The sequence below is a fragment of the Arabidopsis thaliana genome, chromosome 3 (assembly GCF_000001735.4).
Source record: "Arabidopsis thaliana chromosome 3, partial sequence".
Classification (NCBI taxonomy): domain Eukaryota; kingdom Viridiplantae; phylum Streptophyta; class Magnoliopsida; order Brassicales; family Brassicaceae; genus Arabidopsis; species Arabidopsis thaliana.
The window spans coordinates 5,008,235-5,033,112 of NC_003074.8; the positions used below are offsets into that span (position 1 = coordinate 5,008,235).

At 38.8% G+C, this 24,878-nt stretch overlaps 7 protein-coding genes across 11 annotated transcripts; 5 read left to right on the top strand and 2 right to left on the bottom strand.

Annotated features, from left to right (window-relative positions):
- Window positions 1-441: 441 nt before the first annotated feature.
- AT3G14890 (phosphoesterase) lies at window positions 442-5,031 on the top strand. Of its 2 annotated transcripts, none has more exons than NM_112351.4 (17): window positions 442-867; window positions 974-1,036; window positions 1,125-1,406; window positions 1,534-1,599; window positions 1,708-1,836; window positions 1,965-2,258; window positions 2,499-2,561; window positions 2,706-2,783; window positions 2,875-2,943; window positions 3,043-3,126; window positions 3,265-3,321; window positions 3,405-3,481; window positions 3,683-3,764; window positions 3,855-3,971; window positions 4,284-4,417; window positions 4,586-4,655; window positions 4,758-5,031. In NM_112351.4, exons 1-17 carry the CDS (start codon window positions 517-519, stop codon window positions 4,824-4,826), a joined length of 2,085 nt encoding a protein of 694 aa, NP_188107.3. In that variant the 5' UTR covers window positions 442-516; the 3' UTR covers window positions 4,827-5,031. The 2 variants fall into 2 exon arrangements, with proteins under 2 accessions (NP_188107.3, NP_850586.2); NM_180255.3 differs by having other exon boundaries at window positions 508-867; window positions 1,534-1,569.
- Window positions 5,032-5,056: 25 nt separating this feature from the next.
- Window positions 5,057-7,108, bottom strand: EMB3120 (uncharacterized protein). Its single transcript, NM_112352.4, has one exon. The coding sequence runs from the start codon at window positions 7,041-7,043 to the stop codon at window positions 5,208-5,210; it is 1,836 nt and encodes a 611-aa protein (NP_188108.1). The 5' UTR covers window positions 7,044-7,108; the 3' UTR covers window positions 5,057-5,207.
- Window positions 7,109-7,176: 68 nt separating this feature from the next.
- On the top strand, window positions 7,177-9,627 carry AT3G14910 (Rab3 GTPase-activating protein non-catalytic subunit). The gene is made up of 8 exons (NM_112353.4): window positions 7,177-7,542; window positions 7,739-7,873; window positions 7,971-8,162; window positions 8,275-8,336; window positions 8,459-8,619; window positions 8,701-8,849; window positions 8,928-9,068; window positions 9,150-9,627. The coding sequence occupies exons 1-8, from the start codon at window positions 7,198-7,200 to the stop codon at window positions 9,330-9,332; spliced, it is 1,368 nt and encodes a 455-aa protein (NP_188109.1). The 5' UTR covers window positions 7,177-7,197; the 3' UTR covers window positions 9,333-9,627.
- A 79-nt stretch (window positions 9,628-9,706) lies between these two features.
- AT3G14920 (Peptide-N4-(N-acetyl-beta-glucosaminyl)asparagine amidase A protein) lies at window positions 9,707-12,242 on the top strand. Its single transcript, NM_112354.3, has one exon. It carries the CDS (start codon window positions 10,041-10,043, stop codon window positions 11,868-11,870), a length of 1,830 nt encoding a protein of 609 aa, NP_188110.1. The 5' UTR covers window positions 9,707-10,040; the 3' UTR covers window positions 11,871-12,242.
- HEME1 (Uroporphyrinogen decarboxylase) lies at window positions 12,227-14,912 on the top strand. Of its 3 annotated transcripts, none has more exons than NM_112355.3 (7): window positions 12,227-12,463; window positions 12,550-12,701; window positions 13,000-13,382; window positions 13,466-13,750; window positions 13,846-14,081; window positions 14,166-14,349; window positions 14,432-14,912. In NM_112355.3, exons 1-6 carry the CDS (start codon window positions 12,441-12,443, stop codon window positions 14,341-14,343), a joined length of 1,257 nt encoding a protein of 418 aa, NP_566495.1. In that variant the 5' UTR covers window positions 12,227-12,440; the 3' UTR covers window positions 14,344-14,349; window positions 14,432-14,912. The 3 variants fall into 3 exon arrangements, with proteins under 3 accessions (NP_566495.1, NP_850587.1, NP_974316.1); NM_202587.1 differs by having other exon boundaries at window positions 12,357-12,463; window positions 12,546-12,701; window positions 14,432-14,725; NM_180256.2 differs by having other exon boundaries at window positions 14,166-14,912.
- Window positions 14,913-16,949: 2,037 nt separating this feature from the next.
- PPC3 (phosphoenolpyruvate carboxylase 3) lies at window positions 16,950-21,652 on the top strand. Of its 2 annotated transcripts, NM_112356.4 has the most exons (11): window positions 16,950-17,132; window positions 17,306-17,517; window positions 17,706-18,100; window positions 18,187-18,271; window positions 18,368-18,590; window positions 18,678-18,781; window positions 18,865-18,955; window positions 19,062-19,216; window positions 19,390-20,391; window positions 20,475-20,861; window positions 20,946-21,652. In NM_112356.4, the coding sequence occupies exons 2-11, from the start codon at window positions 17,350-17,352 to the stop codon at window positions 21,240-21,242; spliced, it is 2,907 nt and encodes a 968-aa protein (NP_188112.1). In that variant the 5' UTR covers window positions 16,950-17,132; window positions 17,306-17,349; the 3' UTR covers window positions 21,243-21,652. The 2 variants fall into 2 exon arrangements, with proteins under 2 accessions (NP_188112.1, NP_001326778.1); NM_001338141.1 differs by lacking the exon at window positions 16,950-17,132 and having other exon boundaries at window positions 17,149-17,517; window positions 20,946-21,572.
- Window positions 21,653-21,752: 100 nt separating this feature from the next.
- Window positions 21,753-24,868, bottom strand: TTL2 (tetratricopetide-repeat thioredoxin-like 2). Its single transcript, NM_001338142.1, has 7 exons — window positions 23,646-24,868; window positions 23,371-23,566; window positions 23,106-23,290; window positions 22,686-23,019; window positions 22,408-22,612; window positions 22,219-22,325; window positions 21,753-22,134 (listed from the first exon to the last, which is right to left on the bottom strand). Exons 1-7 carry the CDS (start codon window positions 24,656-24,658, stop codon window positions 21,982-21,984), a joined length of 2,193 nt encoding a protein of 730 aa, NP_001319556.1. The 5' UTR covers window positions 24,659-24,868; the 3' UTR covers window positions 21,753-21,981.
- Between the last annotated feature and the right edge of the window lie 10 nt (window positions 24,869-24,878).

Genomic DNA, 24,878 nt, shown 5'->3' on the forward strand with positions numbered 1-24,878 from the left:
ACATGACAAATTTCTTCTTACATAAATTTGCTCTTATAATGTTTATTTTCGTGTAAGTTTTATATATTTTCTAAAATATTGAACTTAAACTAGCTAGACCCTTTATAAAAATACTATCAGCCCTTTTATATAATGCTTTGGTGACAACAGAACGACAAGAAAAACTGAGAAGAGACCTAAAAACGATTATAGCGGTTTTGATTGGTTGAAGATGTGTCACAATTTTTTTTGTTTATTTCGTTTCATTTTTATTTAATATGCTAGTAAACCTGTTTTTTTTTTTTAAAACTGTATTATAAAAACGTGTCTTGTTAGGCCTTTAAAGCCCAAATAAGCCCAATGAAAGAGGAAAAGAGGAGACACTGAGATTTGGCCCAAACTAACGCATATATTTGTGTTTTACATTTATACCCCTATGACCGACATCAATTTACCGACAGACTCTACTTTCGAGAATGGCGGGAACGTGAACTGAACCCTAATCACCTTTTTTCTCGATTCCCCACCAATGGCTATATGATTACAGTAGCCCCCTTCGTGTCTCTTCGTTTCCAGTTCCCTCTTTATATAATAAATCGCTCCACTCTCTTTTTCCGAGAAAGAACACAGTATCTCGTCTACAACACCTGTCACATTTTGAGAACAACGGCGAAAACAATGCCGGTGGTTGCTGAGTACGCGAAGTCGAATCGGTCGTCGTGTAGGTCATGTTCGAACAAGATAGCTGTGAAATCGCTTAGGTTAGGGTTGATTAGCAAAGGACGTGGCGGGGTTGACATGACCAGGTGGCACCATTTCGATTGTTTTCCGACTGATTCTGAGTCGATTGCTTCCGTTGATGATATTCAAGGCTTATCCGCTTTAGAGGTTAGGGTTTCCTTACATTTCTGTATTTTGGACTCCCTAGGTTTTTTTTCGTCTAAAGCTTTTCACTTTCGGTTATTTGTGTTAACGCTTGTGCTTATGGTTACAGAAAGAAGATCAAGATGCTTTGACGAAATTGGTGGAACAATGTGGTAAAGTACCTGCAAAAAAAGTAAGACTTTGGAAAGTGATGCTCTTTAGTCTCATTTGCTCATATCTACTTTTGCCTAACTGCTTGTATCGGTTTAAACTTAAAGCAGCCTGATGAGAAGAAGGGGAAGGCTAAAAAGCATATAATGGGGCCGAAGGGGCTTACGAAGGCGGCAACATCTTCAAAAGTTATTGCTGATAATGCGAAATCGAGCAGATCATCATGCAACAGGTGTTCTCAGACAATCGTTTCAAAGGATCTGAGAGTGGGGCTGGTTACTGAAGACTCCAGGGGATTTGATATAACAAGATGGCATCACTTGGGTTGTTTTCCCATTGATTTTCATCCAATTGATTCTGTGGAGGACATTGGTGGATATTCATCGCTTGAGGTTAGTTTTTGTTTACATATTAGGAATTTTCAGTTCAGTGTATAGAGCTTTTGGATGATTGCATATGACATGTGGTAACTTCGCTAACAATATCTTTTTTATTTGATTCATTTGTCATACTCAACAGAAAGGTGACCAGATGGAATTAAAGTATTTGGCCGAAGTAAACAAGAAGGATAAAACTTTGATAGATGTACTATCCATATCCCTTGTCATAATATTATAGTCTGTTTCTGCAAATGTAGAGAACTTTACCATTTCAGGCTTTTTGAAACTAACTTCTTACTTCCTTTGCTGGCAGGATGTCCAGAAGATGGATGAAGGTGATGATGAAGCTATAGCTGATAATGAGCTAACGGAGGAGACCAAAAAAGGAAAACATTCTCCTGTTGCAAAATTGGTGGAACAACCTGGCGAGCCTGCAAAAGAAGTAAGTTCTGGAAGCAACAATCTTCTTTTATGCGAGGAAGAAATGATATGCAGACTTCAGTCTTATTTTCCAACCTAGATGTAGATTTTTGACTGAAATACTTCTTTTAACTGCTTGTATCGGTTAAGGATGAGGATGAAGAGAGTAAAAAGCCTGCATCAGATGAAATAAGTGAGCAGAAGACTAAGGATGTGAAAAATTCTCCTGATTCTTCAAAAGTTATTTCTGAGTATGCGAAATCGAGCAGATCAACATGCAAGAAGTGCTCTCAGACTATCGCTGCAAAGGAACTGAGGTTGGGGCTAGTGACCAGAAACTTCCGTGGCTTTGATATGAAACAATGGCATCACTTGGGTTGTTTTCCTGTCGACTCTGATCCAATTGTTTCGGTAGAGGACATTGGTGGATTTTCAGAACTGCAGGTTAGTCTGTATTTAAAGATTCAGGGGATAGAGCTTCTAGATTATTCATGTATCTTCTGGTAACTAGGATCATTTGAAACAGATGCTATTTGGAATATAGATGTTGGTATATAGTTAATTTATTGTCAGGTTGGCATGACATCGTTGTCAGTGTCGTGCAAAATTAACACCCAAACATGTATGTATTCCTTGTTTCTGCTAACACATCTTTATATTTGATTTATTTTTAATTATAAACAGAGTGGTGATCAGGATGCATTAAAGGAATTGGTCCAACAATGCGGGAAGCAGACTTTGGTAGATGTAATAGCAAATCCCCTTTTCATAATATTTGTTTTCTTTGGCGAAAGCATTCTGTTTAAAAGTTTTATCATGTCTTAACCAGAAAATAATTTTAGAATTTATGTCTAAACTAACTTCTTACTTCATTTCGTTGCGGGATTGCAGAAGATGGATGAAGATAATGATGACACTGAAGCTAAAATTAAGCTAACTGAGGAGACAAACAAAAGAAAACATTCTGAGGTTAATAAATAGCAATAATCACATCTTTTTATACTATAATTTTGTTAAACTGGAATATTCCTTGACCTGTAATTTATTGTTTCTTATAAAGGTTGGGGAGATGGTGGAAGAAGATGAATCGCTAACTAAAGCGAAACAACAGATGGCTAAAACACATAAGGTATACAAGCAATGATAAGTATTGAATACCTTCTAATGGTAGCCACTCTTCATTGTGGAGAAATTATACTTAATGATTTTAAAATATTGTGTTATGCAGGTGAACATGAGTGAGTCAACTTCTCAGGTCGAGGTTGAAGCAGAAATCACTCTTTCAGCGTCTGATGTGAAGGATAAGTACAGGGTAAGCACTTATAGTGTCTAGTAGGTTAAAGCCATGTATTCCTGTGTTAAATATTCTTCTTGGAGTTTGTAGCTTTGGCATTTGATCCCTTTTTCGAGTTCTTTTATTTTTCTGGCTGCTAATCTTCTTGTTTCTCAGGATGCCAATCTATTACCAAAATGGAAAGCTTTTGAGACAGTTATATTCCTTGAGCGGGTGAGAAATCATCTTCAGATATGATGTACATGATGGTAATATATTATGGCCTAATGGTATGTTCCTTTGTTGCATTTTAACAGGATGATGGTCTTAATGATTCAGAAAAAATAGCTGCATTTGACTTTGATGGATGCCTTGCAAAAACATCTGTGAAAATGTAAGTAGCTCTTTGGTCACCCATAATATTAGTGTGTTCTCTGTTTTTATGGACATATGGGCTTTTCATTCTATCTCAAGTGATTGCATTTCTGCAATTTTTGTTTATCCTTTTAATGGTGTTATGCACGAACCTCGTCTTTCAAGGAAAATGAGAAACATTGTAATGTGTCATAATGTTTTATATTCCCTTCTTTCTCAGAGTAGGGGCAGATGCATGGTCCCTAATGTATCCTTCCATTCCTGAGAAACTGCAAAGTCTGCACGATCAAGGCTATAAGCTGGTATTTTATTTTCAGCTAGAATTAAGTCTTAGGTACTCAATAGTATTGTTTATATAGATTATAGAGTAGCTGATTTTAAATGTTCAACAGGTCATTTTCACAAATGAATCCAACATTGATCGATGGAAGAACAAGCGGCAAGCTGCTGTAGATTCGAAAATTGGACGGCTCAACAGTTTTATCGAGCGCGTGAAGGTCCCCATTCAGGTTAAGTGCTCTTCCGTTTTCATAAGTAAGAACGTGATTGTATCTATTCAAGAACACTGTGTCAACAAACCCTAGCTATTATTATGAGTAATGATAAGAAACTATGATGTATTCAATGCCTTGTTCTGTACTTAGTTCATATGGCTTTAATGATTTGTTCCGGCGTATAGGTATAATCAGAGAGAAAATAGTGATTCTGTCTTGCTTGTTCTTATTAGTTAACACCCCAAATTTTCAAAGTCTTAAAAGTGCCAATTCCCTACATTGTTGCTGATACTGTGAAGATTATAAATGGTTTTGTTCTGCAAACAGGTGTTTATAGCCTGTGGAGTCTCAAGTTCTGGTGGTAAAGGTGGTAAAGATGACCTTTACCGCAAACCCAAGGCTGGAATGTGGCAACTCATGAAGAAGCATTTTAACTCTGGAATTGCAATTGATATGGATAAGTTAGTTTTCTCCCCACCTGCTCCTAAAAACTTGAATTTACCTGAAACTTCTAGCAATGCTGGAAGATTACACTCATTTGTCCACCAGCCTTACTGATTAAACACTCCGTTTAAGTCCACTAGCACATTTTTTGTTGTTGATACTGACATCTGTGCTATGCTCATCAGATCCTTCTACGTTGGGGATGCAGCTGGAAGAAAAATGGATCACAGCGACGCTGACATCAAATTTGCACAGGTATTTATTGCAAACGTCAGACAATACCCATCCTTTATTTTATAAGTCACCCTATTTACTTTTCTGACTTTCCTCATAGACAACTACTTTCTTTGGTTGCAGGCGAGTGGGCTAAAGTTTTTTACCCCGGAGGAATACTTTATCCCCTCAAGTACATCGCCAGGGACTTAGCTGTATCAGTCTTGTGCTTGTGTTTGCAGTTTGCAACTTCTTTTGCTTTTTTTTTTGTGATGAAACTAGTAGCTAGCTTTTGTGATAAAACTAGTAGTGTGCTTTTGTGATCAAAGTATTAGTATGTGTTTTAACTCTTTTTGTATATTACTGATATTTAAGCGTCAACTAGAGCTTATTGAACCAGGAAAAAGAAACTCCTTTGAACAGGCAGGATTGCAAAGTCAACATAACAAACCACTGATAACAAAAAAAGTTCAAATTTCCGACTCATTTACATACATGGGATTGGGAAAGTTTAAAATCTCTTATGATGCTAATAACATACATCAAAAATTCACTCTCCTTTTCACTCTTTAATCAGAAGACTCAGACATGAAATCACTCCTTCTGACCAATCTCGCCTTCCAAAATGGCGTGTCTTGTCAGAACAATCTCTTTGACAAGGTTTCTGTAAACAAAGGGCCTAACAGCAGCACGGAGAAAGAGCTCAGGTGGAATCCTACTCTTCTTTATCTTCTTCATCCACCTTCCATATCCTACTGTCTTCCATTCTTCTGGCTTCACTTTTGCCTTCTTACCTCTCATTTCCAACTCATCTCCTTCAATCTCTCCCTTTTCTCGTTCCTCCAATGCCTTTAACTGCTTCTCATAAAACTTATCTGACACCACCATACTCATCTCCGCAAGCTTCTCCATCCGCTCCGCATTGTTTGTCGCTTTGTTGAATTGCTCTTCCCAGTACCTCTCATCCTCTTCCGGATCCGACTCCTCTATTTCATCTTCCAAACTGTCTTCTTCAACGTTTCCCTCCACATCGACAACCATGTTATCATCATCATCTACTTCTTCCACCTCACCATCATCATCATCATCATCATCATCATCATCGTCATTGTCAGCTTCATCTTCAATCCATTCTGAGAACTCAGCCTTCTCTGAGCTTCCACTAATGCTAATCTCATCCTCATCTTCATCTGGAGCATCACACCCTAACTCCATCTCCTCCAACTTTGCTTTCCATTCTTTTGTATACGGATGCAACAGCTCGTTCGGGTGGTTTCCAAGCAAGAACTTCAACACTCTGGACTTCTTTTCATCACTCAACTTCTCATAAGCATTCACCACATCATCCACGAAAGCTGTCTGTCTCACCTTCAACATCTTACACAATCCTCCGTAATAAGTACTCAACTCCACTCTACCTTCATCATCCTCCACTTCACACACAAATCCAGATTCCGTCACCGGGTTTAAATAAGGGATAAGCGAGTTAAAGAAATCTTCTTGAGGCTCAAACCTACACTGAAACACAGGCTTCTTCACATACACAATATCAGGTCTAAACCAAGCCGCACATTGACATATCAAAGACCGAGACTTGTTCCCTAATCTCCCCATCAAATTCCACTTATCCAACCTCTGCTTCTTATCCGCTTCCACAACCACTTCACTAACCAACGTCCATTGCTCCCACGGTAACTCACTGAGTCTCCATTTCGGATGCCTGACAAACACCCAAAAATACCTCAAACCAACATTCGAATCCAACTCCTTAACCCTCTTCTGAAAAGCTATATTCATCTCATGCTGCTCAATCTTCTCAAACTCTTCATGATTCTCCACTTCACCAATCATAGTAACACACTCATCAGAGATAGTACCACGAACCGGATCACCAACCACAACACCACGCCACGAGTAAGGTCCAAACTCTCCATACTTGAACCAATCATAAGGATGACGCAATCTCGGGTCATCCTTATCCATAAACCGAACCATCCTATCGTAACCAAGCCCAATCATCTCAAGCTCCTCCTCAGTAAACTTATCCGGATGACTACTGAGAATCTGACTCCGACTCTTGTCAGGGTTATTATACAATCTATAAAACAAAGATTCCGCTAGCTTCTTCGACTTTTCACGAGCATTCCTCTTCACCTGCTTCCTCATATCCGAATCTCCTTCTATCCTTCCACCAGATGAACCTCCTCCAAGCTTTTTCTTGCTCCTCCCGGCCAATGCCCGCACGTCTCGCCGGAATCCACCATCTTCTCTGAGCAAAAGCTCCGACCTTTTGACACTAAACGCATAATTCCTCTCGGTAATTGCCGGTAAAACCGAAACGATCCTTCGTACCCCGGAATTGAGTGGAGATTTACGGAAGGAAAAGCTAGGGTTCAGGGTTTTAGAAAAGGATAAATCTTGACTCAGCATTTCTTCTCCCGACACAGCTTAGAGATGACGTAGCAACTGTAATAATATAAGCCAAACGATACGACGGCGTTTTGCTACTGCGCCATTAGTAATCAGAAAAAGTTAAAAACCTTGTCTTTTTTTTTTTTTTTTTGGTTCAATAGATTGATTAGCGATGGCGAAGAGGATCCACCTGACGGAACTAGGCTGCATCGCGTGTGAGGAACTTACTGAGCTCGGTGCGGGTAAAGAAGGATGGCTCGTGAACAATCCAAACCTTTTGAGTGCACTTGATTCTCACTCTTTAGCCCTAGCCAATCGATTTCTCATATTGATTGTGAATTGGGGTGATCCTGATGCGCCTCGTGTCAAGATCAGACCTGATCTGTCTCCGATTGAGGCTGAGTCGATTACGGCGATCGAGTGGTTAGTGTTTGATGATGTCAGAGTCGTCGTTGCGGGGACTTCTTGTGGATATCTCTTGGTTTACTCTGTTACCGGTGATCTGATCCATAAGCAGGTGAAATTCTGAAACTTTTTGGTCTGCATTGTTAATTTATCGATAGGTGATGTTTGCTTGAAATGCTGAAACATAGGTTTTATGAACATTGTTGTCTCAAAACATTGTGCAGTTCTTTGGTTGGGTACTTGAAGAGATCTTTAGCTTAGTTCAAGTGATTTTATGGATGAATTACTTATTTTGTATGTGTTTACAGATTGTACATCAAAGCCGTATATTAAAAATAAGAGTTCGAGGAACTAAGAAAGATTTGATGCAAGAGACATCCTCTGAGGAGATTTGCATTGTATTGCCTGGTGTTATTGCCCGCTTTGATGGCTCTAACATTCAGGTATTGTTAAAAAAACATTCTATTAAAGTATAATTTGTTTGAGGTGATGTTAAGCTAAGTTCTGAGATTTGTTTTATTTCTGTCTTCATAATTGTAGAGTATGGTTCAGAAATGGGTTCAAGAGAAGAATTCGAACTTTTGGGACCAAAAGAATAGAAAGGGAGATGCAGAAGATACTGGTAGCTTGTACCAACGTCTACCGTATCAGATATGGAATGTCAACAAGAATGGTGTGTGTGTTGATGCTACTGTCACTGGCGTAATGCCTCCTCCGTTACTGGAACTCCAGGTGAGACTAGTGATGTCTATTTGATTGTTTCAAACTAGGAACACACTGATACTGCGGACGTTTTTGAAGTTTATTCCTGTTTATAAATCTGGCTGATTTTATTCTTTGACAGTCAAGTCAACGTTATTATTGTGCAGTGACCATTGGAGAGGATTCTGTAATCTCAGCTTACAGGTTGGTAATATCTTCATTGATGTTTTCCATAGGCTGCTTTCATGGTGTTCTTTTGTTGGTCAAAGAAATCTTTTATGATCACTTTTGTTAATTAGAGTTATTATGTTATGTTTCTTTGGAAGGCTCTCAGAAGATAGAGGGAGATCACTTGTTGGAGCGATTCTATCAAAAGTTGTGCCTGCAGCTGCTTCAACGATAGCTTCTTTCTCTAAACTGATCTGGAGAAGTAATGATCAATCACCAAAGCGAAAGCCAGAAGCCAAGACTCAGTCATTCGCTCGAGGTAGGTTTCATGGGTCTTTAATCCCTACAATTTTTGAACATCCATCTGTGGTGCTTAACTTTGTTAAAAATGTTGGTACAGCATCGTCCTTGACATGTATAAAGGACTACCCAAGGAAAGGAGAGAAGCTCACGTTATCCCCGAGTGGAACATTAGCTGCCATAACAGATTCTCTTGGTCGAATACTTCTGCTAGACACTCAAGCTCTTGTAGTTGTCCGGCTATGGAAGGTTTGTTTTAACATCTTAAATACTTATTTGCTTAAATTTCCTCTCTGTTTTCTTTAAAATTTGAACTTTCTTTGTTAGGGTTATCGTGATGCAAGCTGTGTGTTCATGGAGATGTTAGCCAAAAAAGATAAAGGAAAATCTGTGATTCACACAGAACCGGTAAAAAGTGATTATTGTCTATGCTTAGCCATTCATGCTCCACGCAAAGGCATCATCGAGGTAACAACATTGCCATCTCTCAATAACATTATCTTTGTTTTGATTGTATTCTTGATTGATTATGCACTCAATTGAAACCAGGTGTGGCAGATGAGAACGGGGCCACGTCTTCTAACGATTCAATGCGCAAAAGGTAGCAAATTGTTGCAGCCAGCGTACAGGTTTGGATCAAATTCTTCATCTTCTCCTTACATTCCTCTTGAAGTCTTCTTACTCAATGGAGATTCCGGCCAAGTCTCTATGCTCAACCGATCTCTCTCTTAAAATATCTCTAAACTAACATATCACGAATTTGATATATTCACCAACTTTCTTCAGTTTTTTTCTCAAACCTTTTGTCAATAGCTAAGCCAAGTCTCTAATTGATTATAAGTGCAATTGATGAACAAGAACTTTGCAATGATTCTTAATGTGTAGTAGTAATCGGTGTTTATGTTTATCTTTTGATAGTTGGATTTGATCATATGATTGTAACTAGATACCTACCGTCTATAGCTTTGCTTTAAAGATTCAACCAATAGTTTTTATTCTATACGTTTTGCTATGGATTTTCTAGAAAGTAACAATATATTTATGATAGATCTTACATTATAAATAAATGTATGTGTTTAGTAAGAAATAACTCAATAAGTGTGCATCACAAAACTAGAATCAATGATCGAAATGGATACAGTAAAGAGAGAATTTTGAATGATCGAAATTCTCGAGTTTCTCAAGTGTGTAGGAGGGTAATTTGGTCATTGTAGTATATCACCTAATGGAAGCTCTTTTTATATTACAAGGAATGTTAAATAATGATCCCAAGAAATAATCAAATCAGCATGTTAATCACTGACTATAATGTAAGGTTTTGTTTTCTTGGAAGCATCTTAAGTAAATAAAAAAAAAGATTAGTATAATAATAATCATTAAGAGAGGCTCTTTCTTTAAAATCAGTTTGATTACCAGACAGAGACCAAAAGCAAAAACGTCATGACTTCCTCTCTTCCTCCACTCATCTTCTTCTTCACCGTCTTCTTCGTCCACTCTCTCTCCGCCGTCTCCGATCTTCACGAAACCAGATCACGTTTCAAACCTCCTCAGTTCTCTCCTCTCTTCTTCTCCTCTCTTCCCCAAAACGTCACAAAATCCCCTACTCGCTACTTCGAGGTTCAAAAACCTCCCGTTCCAAATCTCCCGACAGCTCAACAACCGTGTTCGTATCAAATCCTCCACCATGACTTTGGCTACACCTACGCTAAACCACCGGTTCTCTCCAATTACACACTCCCCTCTCACTGCTCCTCTCGAGAATTCTCCAAAATCGTCCTCGAATTCAAATCCACCAGCCAAGGAAGACAATTCGATCGTATCTTCGGTGTTTGGCTTGACGGCGTTGAGATTCTCCGGAGCTGCACCGCCGAGCCTAGACCAAACGGAATTGTTTGGTCTGTCGAGAAAGATGTGACCAAGTATCACTCTTTGCTCGTCAAAAACGAGACTCAGATTCTCTCTGTTTATCTTGGTAATCTTATCGATAAAACCTATACTGGTGTTTACCATGTTGATGTCATCTTCCATTTCTATCAATCCGAAAGTAATCTTCAAGATGTTTCTGGTTATAGCTCTTCTAAAGCTGATATGATCCTGCCGATTTCGAGAAATCTTCCGTTGAACGATGGATTGTGGTTTGAAATTGTGAATTCGAATGATACCAAGTATAAGGAGTTTGAGATTCCTAGGAATGTTTATAGAGCTGTGCTTGAGGTTTATGTTTCTTTTCATGAGAATGATGAGTTTTGGTATGGAAATCTTCCTAATGACTATGTTACTGCTAATAATCTTAGTGTTGCTGGTAATGGACCTTTTAGAGAAGTTGTGGTTAGTCTTGACGGTGATATTGCTGGTGCTGTTTGGCCTTTCCCTGTTGTTTTCACCGGTGGGATTAATCCTTTGCTTTGGAGACCAATTACTGCTATTGGCTCTTTTGATTTGCCGAGTTACGATATCGAGATCACGCCGTTCTTGGGAAGTTTGTTAGATGGGAAGACTCATAAGGTGGGGTTTAGTGTTACAAATGCTTTGAATGTTTGGTATATTGATGCGAATTTGCATCTTTGGTTGGATCAAGAGAAGGAGATTGTTGAAGGGAAGGTGTTGGATTTCAGTAGAAGCTCTCTGGAGATTAGCTCTGTCTCGGATTTTAAAGGCTTGAATGGAAACTTCACCACGAAAGCAAAGAGGTCGATAACTTCGGTTGGGTTGGTTAAATCTTCTCATGGGGACATTATAACTAATGCTAATCAAGAATTTAGCTACGAGAACAAGATGGTTTTAGGTAAAGATGGGAACTTGCAGATCATAGATCAATTGATCCAAGCTGATGATCGTATTCATGCCAAGAGAGCCTCCAGAGAGATCTACGCAGCGAAATCTATCAAGAGTTTTCCTTTTTACCTCGACTCTGACACTTTGGAGCAGCAGAATAACACATATCTGGCGGTAGCGAATGTCTCGATGGCATTCAACGAGGAGAGATCAGAGAGCGACAAAGGGTTGATGAGAACGTTTAAGAGCAAGCTTGAAAACAAGCAAGAAGGGCAAGGAGTAATGGTGGTGAAGAATAACTTAGTGGTCAGTGGATATGGAAGCACACAACAAGTGTATAACTATGTTGGAAGTGACCAATGTTACTTCAGAAACATCAGTAGTTACAACTACACTATTCTCTATGACAAGGTTGAATCTGTTTGCAAGAAGAAAACACTGAAGCTGCCTCCACGGCTCGAGCATTTACCAAGACAACACCCCTTACTTGCTTGATATATGACCAGAGACAGTGGAGAAAGAAAGATCACAATTAAAAATAAACAGTTCCTTAATGTTTCTTCGGTTTTTTCAACTTTTCATACATTGTCTTTCTGGTCAACAAGGATCACAGTGAACCGGTATCTGAACTGAATGTAACAGAACCGGTTAATGTCTTAATGATTTATCAACCGATCGATTTGAATCCATCTCACAGTGCAAAACAGAATCTGAATTGTGTTTGTTCTGCGCAAAACACTCTGCTGTGACAATTAACCGATCAATCTGAATTGATATCAAATTGCTCAATACCGAACCAGCGAATCGTACCGGAAATATTACCCCCAAAGGCCAAAGGAGAAGCAACAAAGAAATCCGGAAGGTGGGTCCTAGTATTATCCAGATAGATCATACGTGGCATCATTACAGCCGTCGAAGTGATTGACTTAAAAAGGTCAAACCTTGAATCTCATCTCTCTCGTCTCCCCTCGGCGATAAGGAAATATCTAACCAGACCGGCCCAAGGAGCGGGCAAAATCAGAAAGCATTTGATCTTCAAACTCTTGGGTTCTTCTCTGATTGAAAATGAGCTTATCATCGCCAACCAGGTCCGATAAAGTTCCAATTTTTGTTCTTTCGATTACTGTTATGCCAATTTTAGTACTTTGCTTTTGCTAAATTCTGTTGTAGACAGTGCTTGTAGCTCGTCCAGATGTTACTCCTCGGGATTATCGTTTCCGATTGGATTTGGATCGAATCCCATCAATGTGGGATTGGTTTGTTACCCAAAAAGATACAGTATTGCTGCTCGGAAGTTCGTAGTGGCTTGCTCCTCCTCCTCTTCCGGTACATAATGATTTATGCTTTTTGATATTGAAATGATTTTAGTCGATTCGGGTTACTAGCTGCTCATTGGAATGTCATATTTTTAATTAAGCCTGAGTTTAGATGTTGAGCATGAATGTTGCCCTTGAAATGCTCTTTTTTTCGCTTGTGAGCTTGTGGAATAGATTGAAATTTCCAGTTTTGGGTCACTTCACTTGAAATTTAGCTAATCAGGATAAATGAATCTGTAGCCTTATACTTTTGTAAGTCTAAAGAAGCTTTCTCACATTTACACATTTTGTTCAAAATGTGTAATCAGATCCACTTTTGGTTAAGGCTGCAAAAGGGCAAGCCATAAGTCGTCCTCCAGCTTGGATGATGAGGCAAGCAGGAAGGTATATGGCTGTTTACCAAAAGCTCGCCAAGAAACATCCGTCCTTCAGAGAGAGATCAGAGAACACTGATCTAATAGTGGAAATCTCTTTGCAGCCTTGGCAAGCATTCAGACCAGACGGTGTCATCATTTTCTCTGACATCCTCACCCCTTTACCTGCATTCGGTGTCCCTTTTGATATTGAAGAGGTAAAAGGTCCTGTAATCCAATCTCCTATCCGAACTGAAGAAGATATGAAGAGATTACATCCCATTGATTTCGAGAAACTACAGTTTGTTGGAGATTCTCTCAAGATTTTGAGACGAGAGGTGGTTTTCTTCTTCTTCTTAGCCTTCCCCTAGACTTGACCAAATGTCTTCCAGTTTGTGAAAATGGATTCTTGTTTTGAAAGGTTGGGGAACATGCTGCGGTGTTGGGTTTCGTTGGAGCGCCTTGGACAATTGCAACATATATTGTTGAAGGAGGAACAACTCGAACATATACAGTCATAAAGAATATGTGCCACACTGCACCAGATGTATTGAGAGCTCTATTATCTCATTTAACCAAGGCCATTACCGAGTATGTGGTTTACCAAGTTGAGCACGGAGCTCACTGCATACAAATATTCGATTCCTGGGGTGGCCAACTGACTCCGGAGATGTGGGAGCGCTGGTCCAAACCATACATTGAAGAGGTACAATTAAATGCTTTCAACTTGATTACTTGAAAGTTGAAACATTTTCTTTTCGCGTTTTAACGTTTTTTTTTTCTGCCATTTGGGCTCGCCAGATCATACATGCTGTAAAGAAAAGATGTCCAGATACGCCGATAGTTTTCTACATCAATGGAAATGGTGGCCTTCTTGAGCGAATGAAAGGAACTGGAGCTGATGTTATTGGACTTGACTGGACTGTAGATATGGCTGATGGAAGGAGGCGATTGGGAAGCGAGGTAAGTGTGCAGGGAAATGTTGATCCAGCTTACCTATTCTCTCCGCTTCCTGCTTTGACCGAAGAAATTGAAAGGTAGGTCACTTTGTTCAGCTGAATAAAAAAGTAGTGCTTATAATTCAAATTAAGAAACTGAAAGAAATGTATGTTTTGTGTCAGAGTTGTGAAGTGTGCTGGACCAAAAGGGCATATTCTCAATCTAGGACACGGTGTCTTGGTAGGGACACCAGAGGAAGCCGTGGCTCATTTCTTTGAAACCGCTAGAAACTTGGATTACCAAACACTTTTCCAAAATCATGTTCCTGCAGAAAAAGCTGAACCTGAATTGGTTGTCTGAGAAATGGTGACTAGACAAGTGCCTACGCCGAAGAATTTGCTGTTTAAGTTTTGTGAACATATGTCTGAATCTCTTAAACTTGGTGCAGGAATGAGAGAAAAAGTTCCATGTCTGACCCTTAATCGATGCTAGAGTTGGTAACTTGCTATGAGATATATGCGAAGCTGTCCAGTTTTTGTTTGGCTTGCTTGAGGATTTCCAATCTTCTGGACCAAGCTCTGCTTAACGTTTAACAATGTATTGAGTTGCTCCTAGGCTTCAAATGTTGCTGCTTCTTTTGGAGATATGACTCTGGTTAAAGTTTAACCAAACATTCATTTATCTGGTTAATCTCAAACCTTTGCTATGTTTGTTATCCCACTTTTTTCATATGGTTCTTTCTAGATCTCTGTATCTGGTGTGTCTTCTCTCGTGATCTCAACATTCGATGTGAAACCAGGTAGATTGTAATATTGTATCATAGACTGCAAAAGATAACGCAAAAGAGAAGTCTCTGATCTCAACCTGAATCAGACTTGTTAGGAGTCCCTCTTGTTTGGTTTAATTCAATTTTCCGGTTCGGATTTCTGGATTATAAACCGAATTAACTACAAACGGAAAAACGTACCGCGTTATTGCGGTAACCAGCAACTTTAATTGGCCTATAGTAGAATCAAATGAAAAGAAAAGAGCAATTTTTTTTTTTTTTTTTTGGTTTTTTGGTTAAAGAAGAAAAGAGCAAATTGGAAAAACAAATAGATAAGATAATTTATATGATTTAAAAGTCAAATGTAATCACAACATATAAATTTTAACTTATAAAATATAGTCACACCATTGCCTCATCGTATTTGCTTTCATGAATCATCCCACCACTTGTAAGCTTTATTTTATTAAGAATGAAAACGGAGAAATATAAATTGAACACTATATACTATTGTCGTCACCCTCCCCGAATGTTTCTGATAAATAATGTTAACTATCATCTAATACGTCAACCGGATTATCACCGACACTGACCCCACACCTAACCACTGATGCACAAGTTTATATTAGTGTAGGTATCATCCACAATATATTATCCAATAATTGAACCTTGTTAATGTCTTTGGTTCATAAAGCGATCTATAATCAATTCAGCATTATTGCTAAAATTCAAATTAAGAAGACGGCATGATTTGTTAAAACCATAAAGAAATACAAAAGGGTCAATGATAAAACTGTTTAAACGAATCAGTCTACCCAAGAGCCGTCTCTCGAATACTAGTTTTAAATTCATAAGCGTATAGAGTTTAGTGATTCCAGAACACTTTACAGGCCAAAATCTAATATTTCGATATTTTGAAACGACATTTTTAGTCCTATAATTAAATTTGCAACGTATTAGATTACTTTTAAAATGTGATACTGCGAAGAAAATGAATCAAAAGATTGAATCGAATATTCGAACAGACGGACAAGAACCCACGAAGCGATACAGATCAGAAACTCTGCTTCTTTTTTTAACAAGAGATCACAAACTTGGTTGACTTGAGTTCATATTATAATGACGTACTCAGTGATTCGAATATTCCATAAATAGTCGTAAGAATAAAGACCTTAATGTATACATTGTTCATTTCGTATGCCACATTGACGAAGATCACTGATATAAATTTCAATTATATAAATGTAAAATAACAAAACAAAAAGTTACATGTTATCAAATAGTGTCATTAGCTAAATAACATGTTACTTGGCCACCACATCACTTTTGTTGAGAAATTTCTAAAATTTGGCTATTTAGTGCATATACCCTTTAAAACTTGTTGTAAAAGCAAGGAAGAGGAAAAAAGATTGAACCTATAGCAAAGGAAAAAGAAAAGAGAGTACATATTCTTAAGTCTTGATTACAATATTTTGTTCTTCAACATATTCTCTTAGAGTTGAGATAACATAAATTATAATATAGATGCTCTATTGGGTAGCAGTAGATAGAAGAACATATGCTGAAAATCATTTTTATAGATCTAGCAAATCACCTTTATAAAGGATCCAGATTTTTTTTTTTTTAACTTTTTGAAAGTCAACTTGATCATATGTGAAAGTTAGAGTCAGAGATTTATGCATCTTCGTGCATAGACAAAATGCATGCACGAGCTCACACGATCCTGTTTTTTTTTCTTAATGAGGTAATTTTCTTGCTGTCATTTTTTTTTCTAAAGTTAAGATTCATATAAAAACCATATCAGGTAATTCCTTAATTTTGTGTAATAATTAAGAAATCAGGATCATTAGATCTTTGACCACCAAAACTCAAATTTGTTCCCAAATACACTCAGTTAAAGTACTATCTTTAATCATTTCATATTCGTTACTTTGTAAATTAGTACAAAGTAAGTAACAAATTTTAGTTTACCCAATGAAATGGAATGAAGTTAATGAAAATATTCGTTCTTTTAGAATATTCTTCTGCTCTTGACAGTGTTTAATTATTTAATTTTCTTACTTGAAAAAATAAAATTGACCAACAATTATTTTTCTTACCTCATGTAGATAACTTACAAAATAAAACATATATATATGTATATATATATTTATTTTCAACTCAGAAATAAATAATTCTAACGAAAAAATATGAAATAATAAAAAAATCTGACTTAAAAAGCGCGCATCGCTCATGCCAACACACTCCCTCGTCTATAAATACTTCACTCTGCTTTCCTCAATCACATCCATCTCTGAATCTGATTCCACATCTTAAACCCTTATTCCCTAAACATCGAATTTGGTTCCTTCTCCCACAATCCGCAGAGATTTCTTCTTTTCAGGTTTGTCAATTCATTTTTTTTTTCAGTTTGAGTTTTGTTTTGTTTTTTCGTGATTTTCGGTCAGTCTACCAAATCCCCTGTTTTTCCGGCGATTCAGTTGTCAACAGATTTTGCTTTTCTTTTTCCCTTTTTGTGTAAAAAAACTCATTTCCTTTTTGATCTGATGATTACAGAAGAAGTAAGAGGGTGGCGAAGAAGATTTGATTGATCGGCGATAATGGCGGGTCGGAACATAGAGAAGATGGCATCTATTGATGCTCAGCTTCGGCAACTCGTTCCTGCTAAAGTCAGTGAAGACGATAAGCTTGTTGAGTACGATGCTCTTCTCCTTGATCGCTTTCTCGACATTCTCCAGGATTTACACGGCGAGGATCTCCGTGAAACGGTACACATCCTTCTTCTTTGGATTGAATCGATACCCATTTGCTAGAGATCCTAAAAATCTCATCTTTTTGTTTCGATTAGTGATTTTAAGTTTACCCGATTATTTAACCTACGTGTTAGTTATGTATAAAGGATGGAACTTTTTTGTTTAGATTCATTTATGTATTGATAAAATGATCTTGTGCACAGGTTCAAGAGTTATACGAGCTTTCTGCTGAGTATGAAGGGAAGCGTGAGCCTAGCAAGCTTGAGGAGCTAGGGAGTGTCCTAACGAGTTTGGATCCTGGTGACTCAATTGTTATCTCCAAGGCTTTCTCTCACATGCTTAACTTAGCCAATTTGGCTGAGGAGGTGCAGATTGCTCACCGTCGCAGGATCAAGAAGCTGAAGAAAGGTGATTTCGTTGATGAGAGTTCTGCAACTACTGAATCCGATATTGAAGAGACTTTTAAGAGGCTCGTTTCGGATCTTGGTAAGTCTCCTGAAGAGATCTTTGATGCCTTGAAGAATCAGACTGTGGATCTGGTTTTGACTGCTCATCCTACTCAGTCTGTGCGTAGATCATTGCTTCAGAAGCATGGGAGGTTAGTTTTTGACTTAGTTGTTTTCTGGAGAGAGTGAGAAAACTCTGTTTGCTTGTGTGTTGACCTGACATTAAATGTTTTCTCAGGATAAGGGACTGTCTTGCTCAACTCTATGCAAAGGACATTACTCCTGATGACAAGCAGGAGCTAGATGAGTCTCTGCAAAGAGAGGTAAGAACTCAACCTCACTGGATTGTAACATGTTGATTTGATATAATCCTCGGATAATAGATAGATTGGCCTTTGAAACTCTCCTTTTTTGTTTAGATTCAAGCTGCATTCCGAACAGATGAGATTAGAAGAACACCTCCAACCCCACAAGATGAAATGAGAGCTGGAATGAGTTATTTCCACGAGACAATCTGGAAAGGTGTCCCCAAGTTCTTGCGCCGTGTGGACACAGCTCTGAAAAACATTGGGATTGATGAACGTGTTCCTTACAATGCCCCATTGATTCAATTCTCTTCGTGGATGGGCGGTGATCGTGATGGTACATGCGTTTTTTTGGATTACTGGCAAACGAATCACTCTCTTGTTTTCTCTTGTTCACCCTCTAATCGTCGTATCTGAATTTCAGGTAATCCGAGGGTCACACCTGAGGTCACTAGAGATGTGTGCTTGTTGGCTAGAATGATGGCTGCCAATCTCTACTATAACCAAATCGAGAATCTGATGTTTGAGGTTTTTATCTCTTTTTACTTGTACTCATTTCCCGGTTTTCATTCTTTAAGATTCTCTTGATTCATTCGTGTTCTTCTTGGCAGTTATCTATGTGGCGTTGCACTGATGAATTCCGTGTGCGGGCGGATGAACTGCACAGGAACTCAAGGAAAGATGCTGCAAAACATTACATAGGTTAGAAGCTTTGGACATTTTCTTCTTAAAAGAAACACATACTGCAAGTATACAATGGTATTGGTTTTGCATTCTTAACTTATTTTTTTTCTTTAACTCAATGCAGAATTCTGGAAGACAATTCCTCCAACTGAGCCATACCGTGTGATTCTTGGTGATGTGAGGGATAAGCTGTATCACACACGTGAGCGTTCCCGCCAATTGCTGAGTAATGGAATCTCGGATATTCCTGAAGAAGCTACCTTCACTAATGTGGAACAGGTGAGCAACCTCTATACTCTGAATTTGTTCCTTACTAAATTGTTTCCTGATTTTAACAACTTGTTAGTTCTTGCCATTAGAGTTTCTATCATTATCCAGCCTTACACTTGTTTCCCTCAATAATATTCACGGAATTCAATTGTGTTTACTGTTCTTTTATTCTATTTATGCAGTTCTTGGAGCCTCTTGAGCTCTGTTACCGATCACTATGTTCATGTGGTGACAGCCCGATAGCTGATGGAAGCCTTCTTGATTTCTTGAGGCAAGTCTCTACCTTTGGACTCTCCCTTGTGAGACTTGACATCAGGCAAGAGTCTGAACGCCACACAGATGTCTTGGATGCTATCACCAAGCACTTGGACATCGGTTCCTCCTATAGAGACTGGTCTGAAGAAGGCCGACAGGAATGGCTTCTTGCTGAACTAAGCGGCAAACGTCCACTTTTCGGACCTGATCTTCCCAAAACCGAAGAAATTTCTGATGTCCTGGACACATTCAAAGTCATATCTGAGCTGCCTTCAGATTGTTTTGGAGCTTATATTATCTCTATGGCAACTTCACCTAGTGATGTGCTTGCGGTTGAGCTTTTACAGCGCGAATGCCATGTGAAAAATCCACTTAGAGTTGTTCCACTCTTTGAGAAGCTAGCTGATCTTGAAGCAGCTCCTGCCGCTGTTGCAAGACTCTTTTCTATAGACTGGTACAAAAACCGTATTAACGGTAAACAAGAGGTTATGATTGGTTACTCAGATTCAGGGAAAGATGCAGGGCGTCTCTCAGCTGCTTGGGAGCTATACAAAGCTCAAGAAGAGCTTGTGAAGGTTGCTAAGAAATATGGAGTGAAGCTAACTATGTTCCATGGCCGTGGTGGCACAGTCGGAAGAGGAGGTGGTCCTACTCATCTTGCTATATTGTCTCAGCCACCAGATACAGTTAATGGCTCTCTTCGAGTCACGGTTCAGGGTGAAGTCATTGAGCAATCATTTGGGGAGGCACACTTATGCTTTAGAACACTTCAACGTTTCACAGCAGCTACTCTAGAGCACGGAATGAACCCTCCGATTTCACCAAAACCCGAGTGGCGTGCTTTGCTTGATGAAATGGCGGTTGTTGCAACTGAGGAATACCGATCTGTCGTTTTCCAAGAACCTCGATTCGTCGAGTATTTCCGCCTCGTAAGTATTCATTCATATCAATCCAAATTTCACCAAAGTTTTTGTGTGTTTTAAGTACCTAAAACCGTTGGTTTGGTTTGCAGGCTACTCCGGAGCTGGAGTATGGACGTATGAATATTGGAAGTAGACCTTCAAAGCGAAAACCAAGCGGTGGGATCGAATCTCTCCGTGCAATCCCATGGATCTTTGCTTGGACGCAAACAAGATTCCATCTTCCTGTATGGTTAGGTTTCGGAGCAGCATTTAGGTATGCGATCAAGAAGGATGTGAGAAACCTTCACATGCTGCAAGATATGTATAAACAATGGCCCTTTTTCCGAGTCACCATCGATCTAATTGAAATGGTGTTCGCCAAGGGAGACCCCGGGATCGCTGCTTTGTACGACAAACTTCTTGTCTCAGAAGATTTATGGGCTTTTGGAGAGAAACTCAGAGCCAACTTTGATGAAACCAAGAACCTCGTCCTCCAGGTATAACATAACAAAAAACAGGGTCCTCTGTTTCATATTTGTTGGGTTTGTTCTTGCAATAACACTAAACTTGCGTTGTTGCAGACTGCTGGACATAAAGACCTTCTTGAAGGAGATCCTTACTTGAAACAGAGACTAAGGCTACGTGACTCTTACATTACGACCCTCAACGTTTGCCAAGCCTACACATTGAAGAGGATCCGTGATGCAAACTACAATGTGACTCTGCGACCACACATTTCTAAAGAGATCATGCAATCAAGCAAATCAGCACAAGAGCTCGTCAAGCTTAACCCCACGAGTGAATACGCGCCTGGACTTGAGGACACACTTATCTTAACCATGAAGGGTATTGCTGCAGGATTGCAAAACACCGGTTAAGTGAGTCAGTGAAAGAAAACAAAACTTCGAATCTCTCTTTTTTATCTACCCTTTTTAATAATCTCTTTTTTTCTAGAATCCAAAATAATTACGGTTGGATTACAGTTTACTTTATGTATCCACCGTTGAAATCTTAATCTTCCATTGTATCAAACGTCACTGACTCTGTTTCTGGAAGTGTAAACAAGAACAGAGACAGTGAATCTTAATGTTATCTTCTTTGTCTTTTTCTTTCTGGTCTCTGTCTCAGAATCGTTTACATTTGTTAATACGTTTAAATTGCACGTCGTCTAAAGTCTGACTGTGGTCCCTGAAACATGTTAATAGAACTATGCCGTTAAAGAAGGGAGGTGCTTTGAGGAAACGACACCATTTTTTGTTTTGCTGTTTAAGACACATGGCTCGCATTTGGTCTGCATGTATTATAGCGTACAGTTCTCACTGTAACACTGCTTAAGACTTAATTCCACCCTAGTGTTAATCAAAGAGACAAAGAATACGTAGACAAAGACTTTTTTTATTGATGGAAAAATGTTTTGACAACATGAATGAATGGTTTTCTCTCTGCTTATTTTATATGGTTTCACCACCTAGGTAGCCAAAATCTGCTCTATTTACACATTACTAATCTCTCTCTTTCAATTTCTAAATCTAACAGAGCAATAAATGAATCAAATCAGATTACTGACAAGTTCTCCCCTTTTTTTTGTTTTTGTGAATATTAAGTGTTTTGAGTTTGCTAAAGGCCATAGTGCCTCACTGTTTTCTCCAGCGCTTCCTTGCTTGGACACACAATCTCTTTCATCCGAATCCCAAGTTTGTATATCTTAAATGTTGGCACAACTCTCACTCTTTCTGCATTACCCACTTCTGGACATTTTACAATCTCCACCTGTTGAAAGACAATTTCACAAGTAAGTTTACTTGTTCTTTGGTTTACATATAAACAGTTGTTTCAAAGTTTTTGTTTTTTCACCTTGAGGAAATGCAAAGATGGGTAACGAACACATAGTGCGTCCACGAAAGTGGATATCTCCTTGCATTGTGGATCAGAAGCTCTAAAAAAGTGTACAACTGAAACTCCTGCCAATGAAGTATATGTACAACAAGTTAATAATGAAAGTTCACTGACTATAAGAGCATAGAAGATTAAGATATCACTTACCAGGACGAGTTAATGCAGCTTTTAACTCTTCAAGACTAGATATTTCCTCAACTTCACCTCCAAATTCCATGTTTAGAACTACTTCGCCGCGAGATTTCTTTAATGCAACTTGAGCATGAAATAAAGATTCAGCAATTTCCTTGTCATAAGGCAGTTCCTTTCTTAAGATCTCATAATCACTCACTGCTTCAGCCCATCTTTCCAACTACAGTTTCATCAAAAAGAAACTTAGCGCAAGTGAAATGCAAAACTAAGTCATCATACCATATATATTTTACCTTGGTATATAAAGCAGCTCTTTGAAGACGAGGCTTTGTGTAACTCGGTAGTATAAGCAATGCATGGTTACAATCTTCTATTGAGCTCTCCCACATTCCAACCTTAAAGAAACAATCTGCTCTGTAACATAACAGAGTAGCATTGGATGGATCATACTTAAGGCCTTCTGCATAAGCTGATCTTGCTTCAGTGTATCTTTCTAGTTCATAAAGATCGTTACCACGATCACGCGCTCTAGTTATTAATCTAACATTTTTATACAAAATTTCAACTTCATTGTTTTGTGGATCAATCTTTGAAGCTTTCTCTGCAGTTACAACTGCATTTTCAAACCTGCAAGAATTCATCATCTTCACTCCTTTTACCAATATGACATCACAATAAAACAATAATCAATCAACATGTGTATAATTTTTCACCTTCCTAGAGCCAACTCCATTTGGGATTTGACAAAAGATGTGTAAGCTTCAGCGATCATATCGAAAAACCGAGTATGTGAGAAAGAAGCTGGGAATGGTTCCACTTTGGGGACACATTCTAGTACTCTTTGAGCATCATCAAGCCGAAGAAGTTTCAGTAGTGCTTCAGCTTTACACATAGCTAGCTACAAAATTTTTATATATGTAAAACACTTCATTTATTCATAAAGTAACACAAATCAACACAAGAATCTTTGTTCTTTACCTGAGGAGAAGAATCAGCTCCAGACGCAATGGCTGCACTTACTTCAGTCAAAACAATACTCCATTCACCGCGTCTTCTTGCATATGTGCATTTGTTCAAGTGTTTATCTACTTGTTGAAGCATCTTCACCACCGTTGGATCTAATGGTTCCTCCACTGAATATAAATGTATCCCTGCATTATCCACATAACCTAATCTGCAAACCAAGTAAAGACCAAACTGATTATAGATATCTTTTCTCGACCAACATTCTATAATAAAGATTTTGATGTTACCTAAGAAGCAATGAGGCTAAACGGTGATGAGCCCTTGCAAAGTTTGGATCTAATTTGATAGCTATTTCACATTCATTCACAGCTTCACCAATCTGACCCAAACTCGACAATGCAGCTGCACGGTTGCTATGGTAAGTAGCATTACTCGGTGATAGCTCTATTGCTCGATCATACAACTTCAAAGCCTCAGCGAAACAACCTTTCCTGAACATTTCGTTACCAAACCTCTTTACTTCTTCAGGATTAGAACCATATATAGCTATCTTCCACGATGTATATGCATCAGGACCACCGGTAGAGTTATTACTGAGAGTTAAAGGCAAAACAGAGGAAGAATCAGACATCATCGTTGGCTTCACCGGAGATAAGTTGTTTCCTCGTATAATGCTACCGTAACCGTATGATTTAGCACCTGGTCCAAGAACCATGCTTCTTGGTTTTTCTTGAGTCATGCCTGTAATCTGTACCTTCCCCGATGGGACAAGGTTCCCGGCGGGAAGTATTTTGAGGCTCTGTTTCGACGAAACAGAGCTTTTATTACCAGATGGTTTTGTCGTAACCGAAGCTGAGTTTGATGATGGTCTTATTATATTCCCGGTTTTAGCACCAACTTGACTGCTTGCACGTGATTGAGCACGGGCAGGACTATATGACCCACCAAATTGAGCGGCGGAGGAGGGAGTAGTACTAGACTTTGAAGATTTCGCGGCGGAAGAGAGATTGCTAGATTTAGACTTAGAGGCGGAGGGAACGGGCTGAACGGAATCTGGTTTTCTTGTAACCGGGGGAGTATGTCCGGCATGACCTGTGACCGATCCAGAAGAGCTAGAACTGAAACTACTGGTGGAAGAAGAGAGTCCACTCGGCTGAGTCTGAAGCGGTGTAATTGGTGATCCAAGATCGACATTAATAGTATCTGGTTTATCATTGTTATTATCTTCCATATTCAACGAGTCACAGAGCTTATCGGCGACACAGTTAGATTCTAGTATAGGTTTCTTGAGCTTCGACATTGTTGTATCTTAGCAAGATTACAAAAAAGAATAAGATACCTGATGATGACCGTTAATGGCGAATACAAGGTAGAGACGAAACTGTAGGATCATAAATATTCTGATCAATGCATGGAAAATGAGAGAGAATAGAAAGATTGGATCTTGCGATGTCGAAGATTGAATTCAGAAAAGAAAGAAAAAAAGAGAGAGAGAAAAGTTTCAGAGAAGAATAGAAGAG

Bases quoted from the DNA above. Each gene is read 5' to 3' on its own strand.
- AT3G14910 (NM_112353.4), top strand. From the start codon at position 7,198: ATGGCGAAGAGGATCCACCTGACGGAACTAGGCTGCATCGCGTGTGAG. The intron at 7,874-7,970 runs GTATTGTTAAAA...TCATAATTGTAG, and splicing joins TTGATGGCTCTAACATTCAG to AGTATGGTTCAGAAATGGGT. The intron at 8,163-8,274 runs GTGAGACTAGTG...ATTCTTTGACAG, and splicing joins CTCCGTTACTGGAACTCCAG to TCAAGTCAACGTTATTATTG.
- AT3G14890 (NM_112351.4), top strand. From the start codon at position 517: ATGATTACAGTAGCCCCCTTCGTGTCTCTTCGTTTCCAGTTCCCTCTT. The intron at 1,837-1,964 runs GTAAGTTCTGGA...GTATCGGTTAAG, and splicing joins CTGGCGAGCCTGCAAAAGAA to GATGAGGATGAAGAGAGTAA. The intron at 3,972-4,283 runs GTTAAGTGCTCT...TTCTGCAAACAG, and splicing joins GCGTGAAGGTCCCCATTCAG to GTGTTTATAGCCTGTGGAGT.
- PPC3 (NM_112356.4), top strand. From the start codon at position 17,350: ATGGCGGGTCGGAACATAGAGAAGATGGCATCTATTGATGCTCAGCTT. The intron at 18,956-19,061 runs GTTAGAAGCTTT...AACTCAATGCAG, and splicing joins TGCTGCAAAACATTACATAG to AATTCTGGAAGACAATTCCT. The intron at 20,862-20,945 runs GTATAACATAAC...GCGTTGTTGCAG, and splicing joins CCAAGAACCTCGTCCTCCAG to ACTGCTGGACATAAAGACCT.
- TTL2 (NM_001338142.1), bottom strand. From the start codon at position 24,658: ATGTCGAAGCTCAAGAAACCTATACTAGAATCTAACTGTGTCGCCGAT. The intron at 23,020-23,105 runs GTGAAAAATTAT...GAATTCTTGCAG, and splicing joins ATGGAGTTGGCTCTAGGAAG to GTTTGAAAATGCAGTTGTAA. The intron at 22,326-22,407 runs GTAAGTGATATC...CTTCATTGGCAG, and splicing joins AGCTGCATTAACTCGTCCTG to GAGTTTCAGTTGTACACTTT.
- AT3G14920 (NM_112354.3), top strand. From the start codon at position 10,041: ATGACTTCCTCTCTTCCTCCACTCATCTTCTTCTTCACCGTCTTCTTC.
- HEME1 (NM_180256.2), top strand. From the start codon at position 12,441: ATGAGCTTATCATCGCCAACCAG. The intron at 13,751-13,845 runs GTACAATTAAAT...TGGGCTCGCCAG, and splicing joins CCAAACCATACATTGAAGAG to ATCATACATGCTGTAAAGAA. The intron at 14,082-14,165 runs GTAGGTCACTTT...GTTTTGTGTCAG, and splicing joins TTGACCGAAGAAATTGAAAG to AGTTGTGAAGTGTGCTGGAC.
- EMB3120 (NM_112352.4), bottom strand. From the start codon at position 7,043: ATGCTGAGTCAAGATTTATCCTTTTCTAAAACCCTGAACCCTAGCTTT.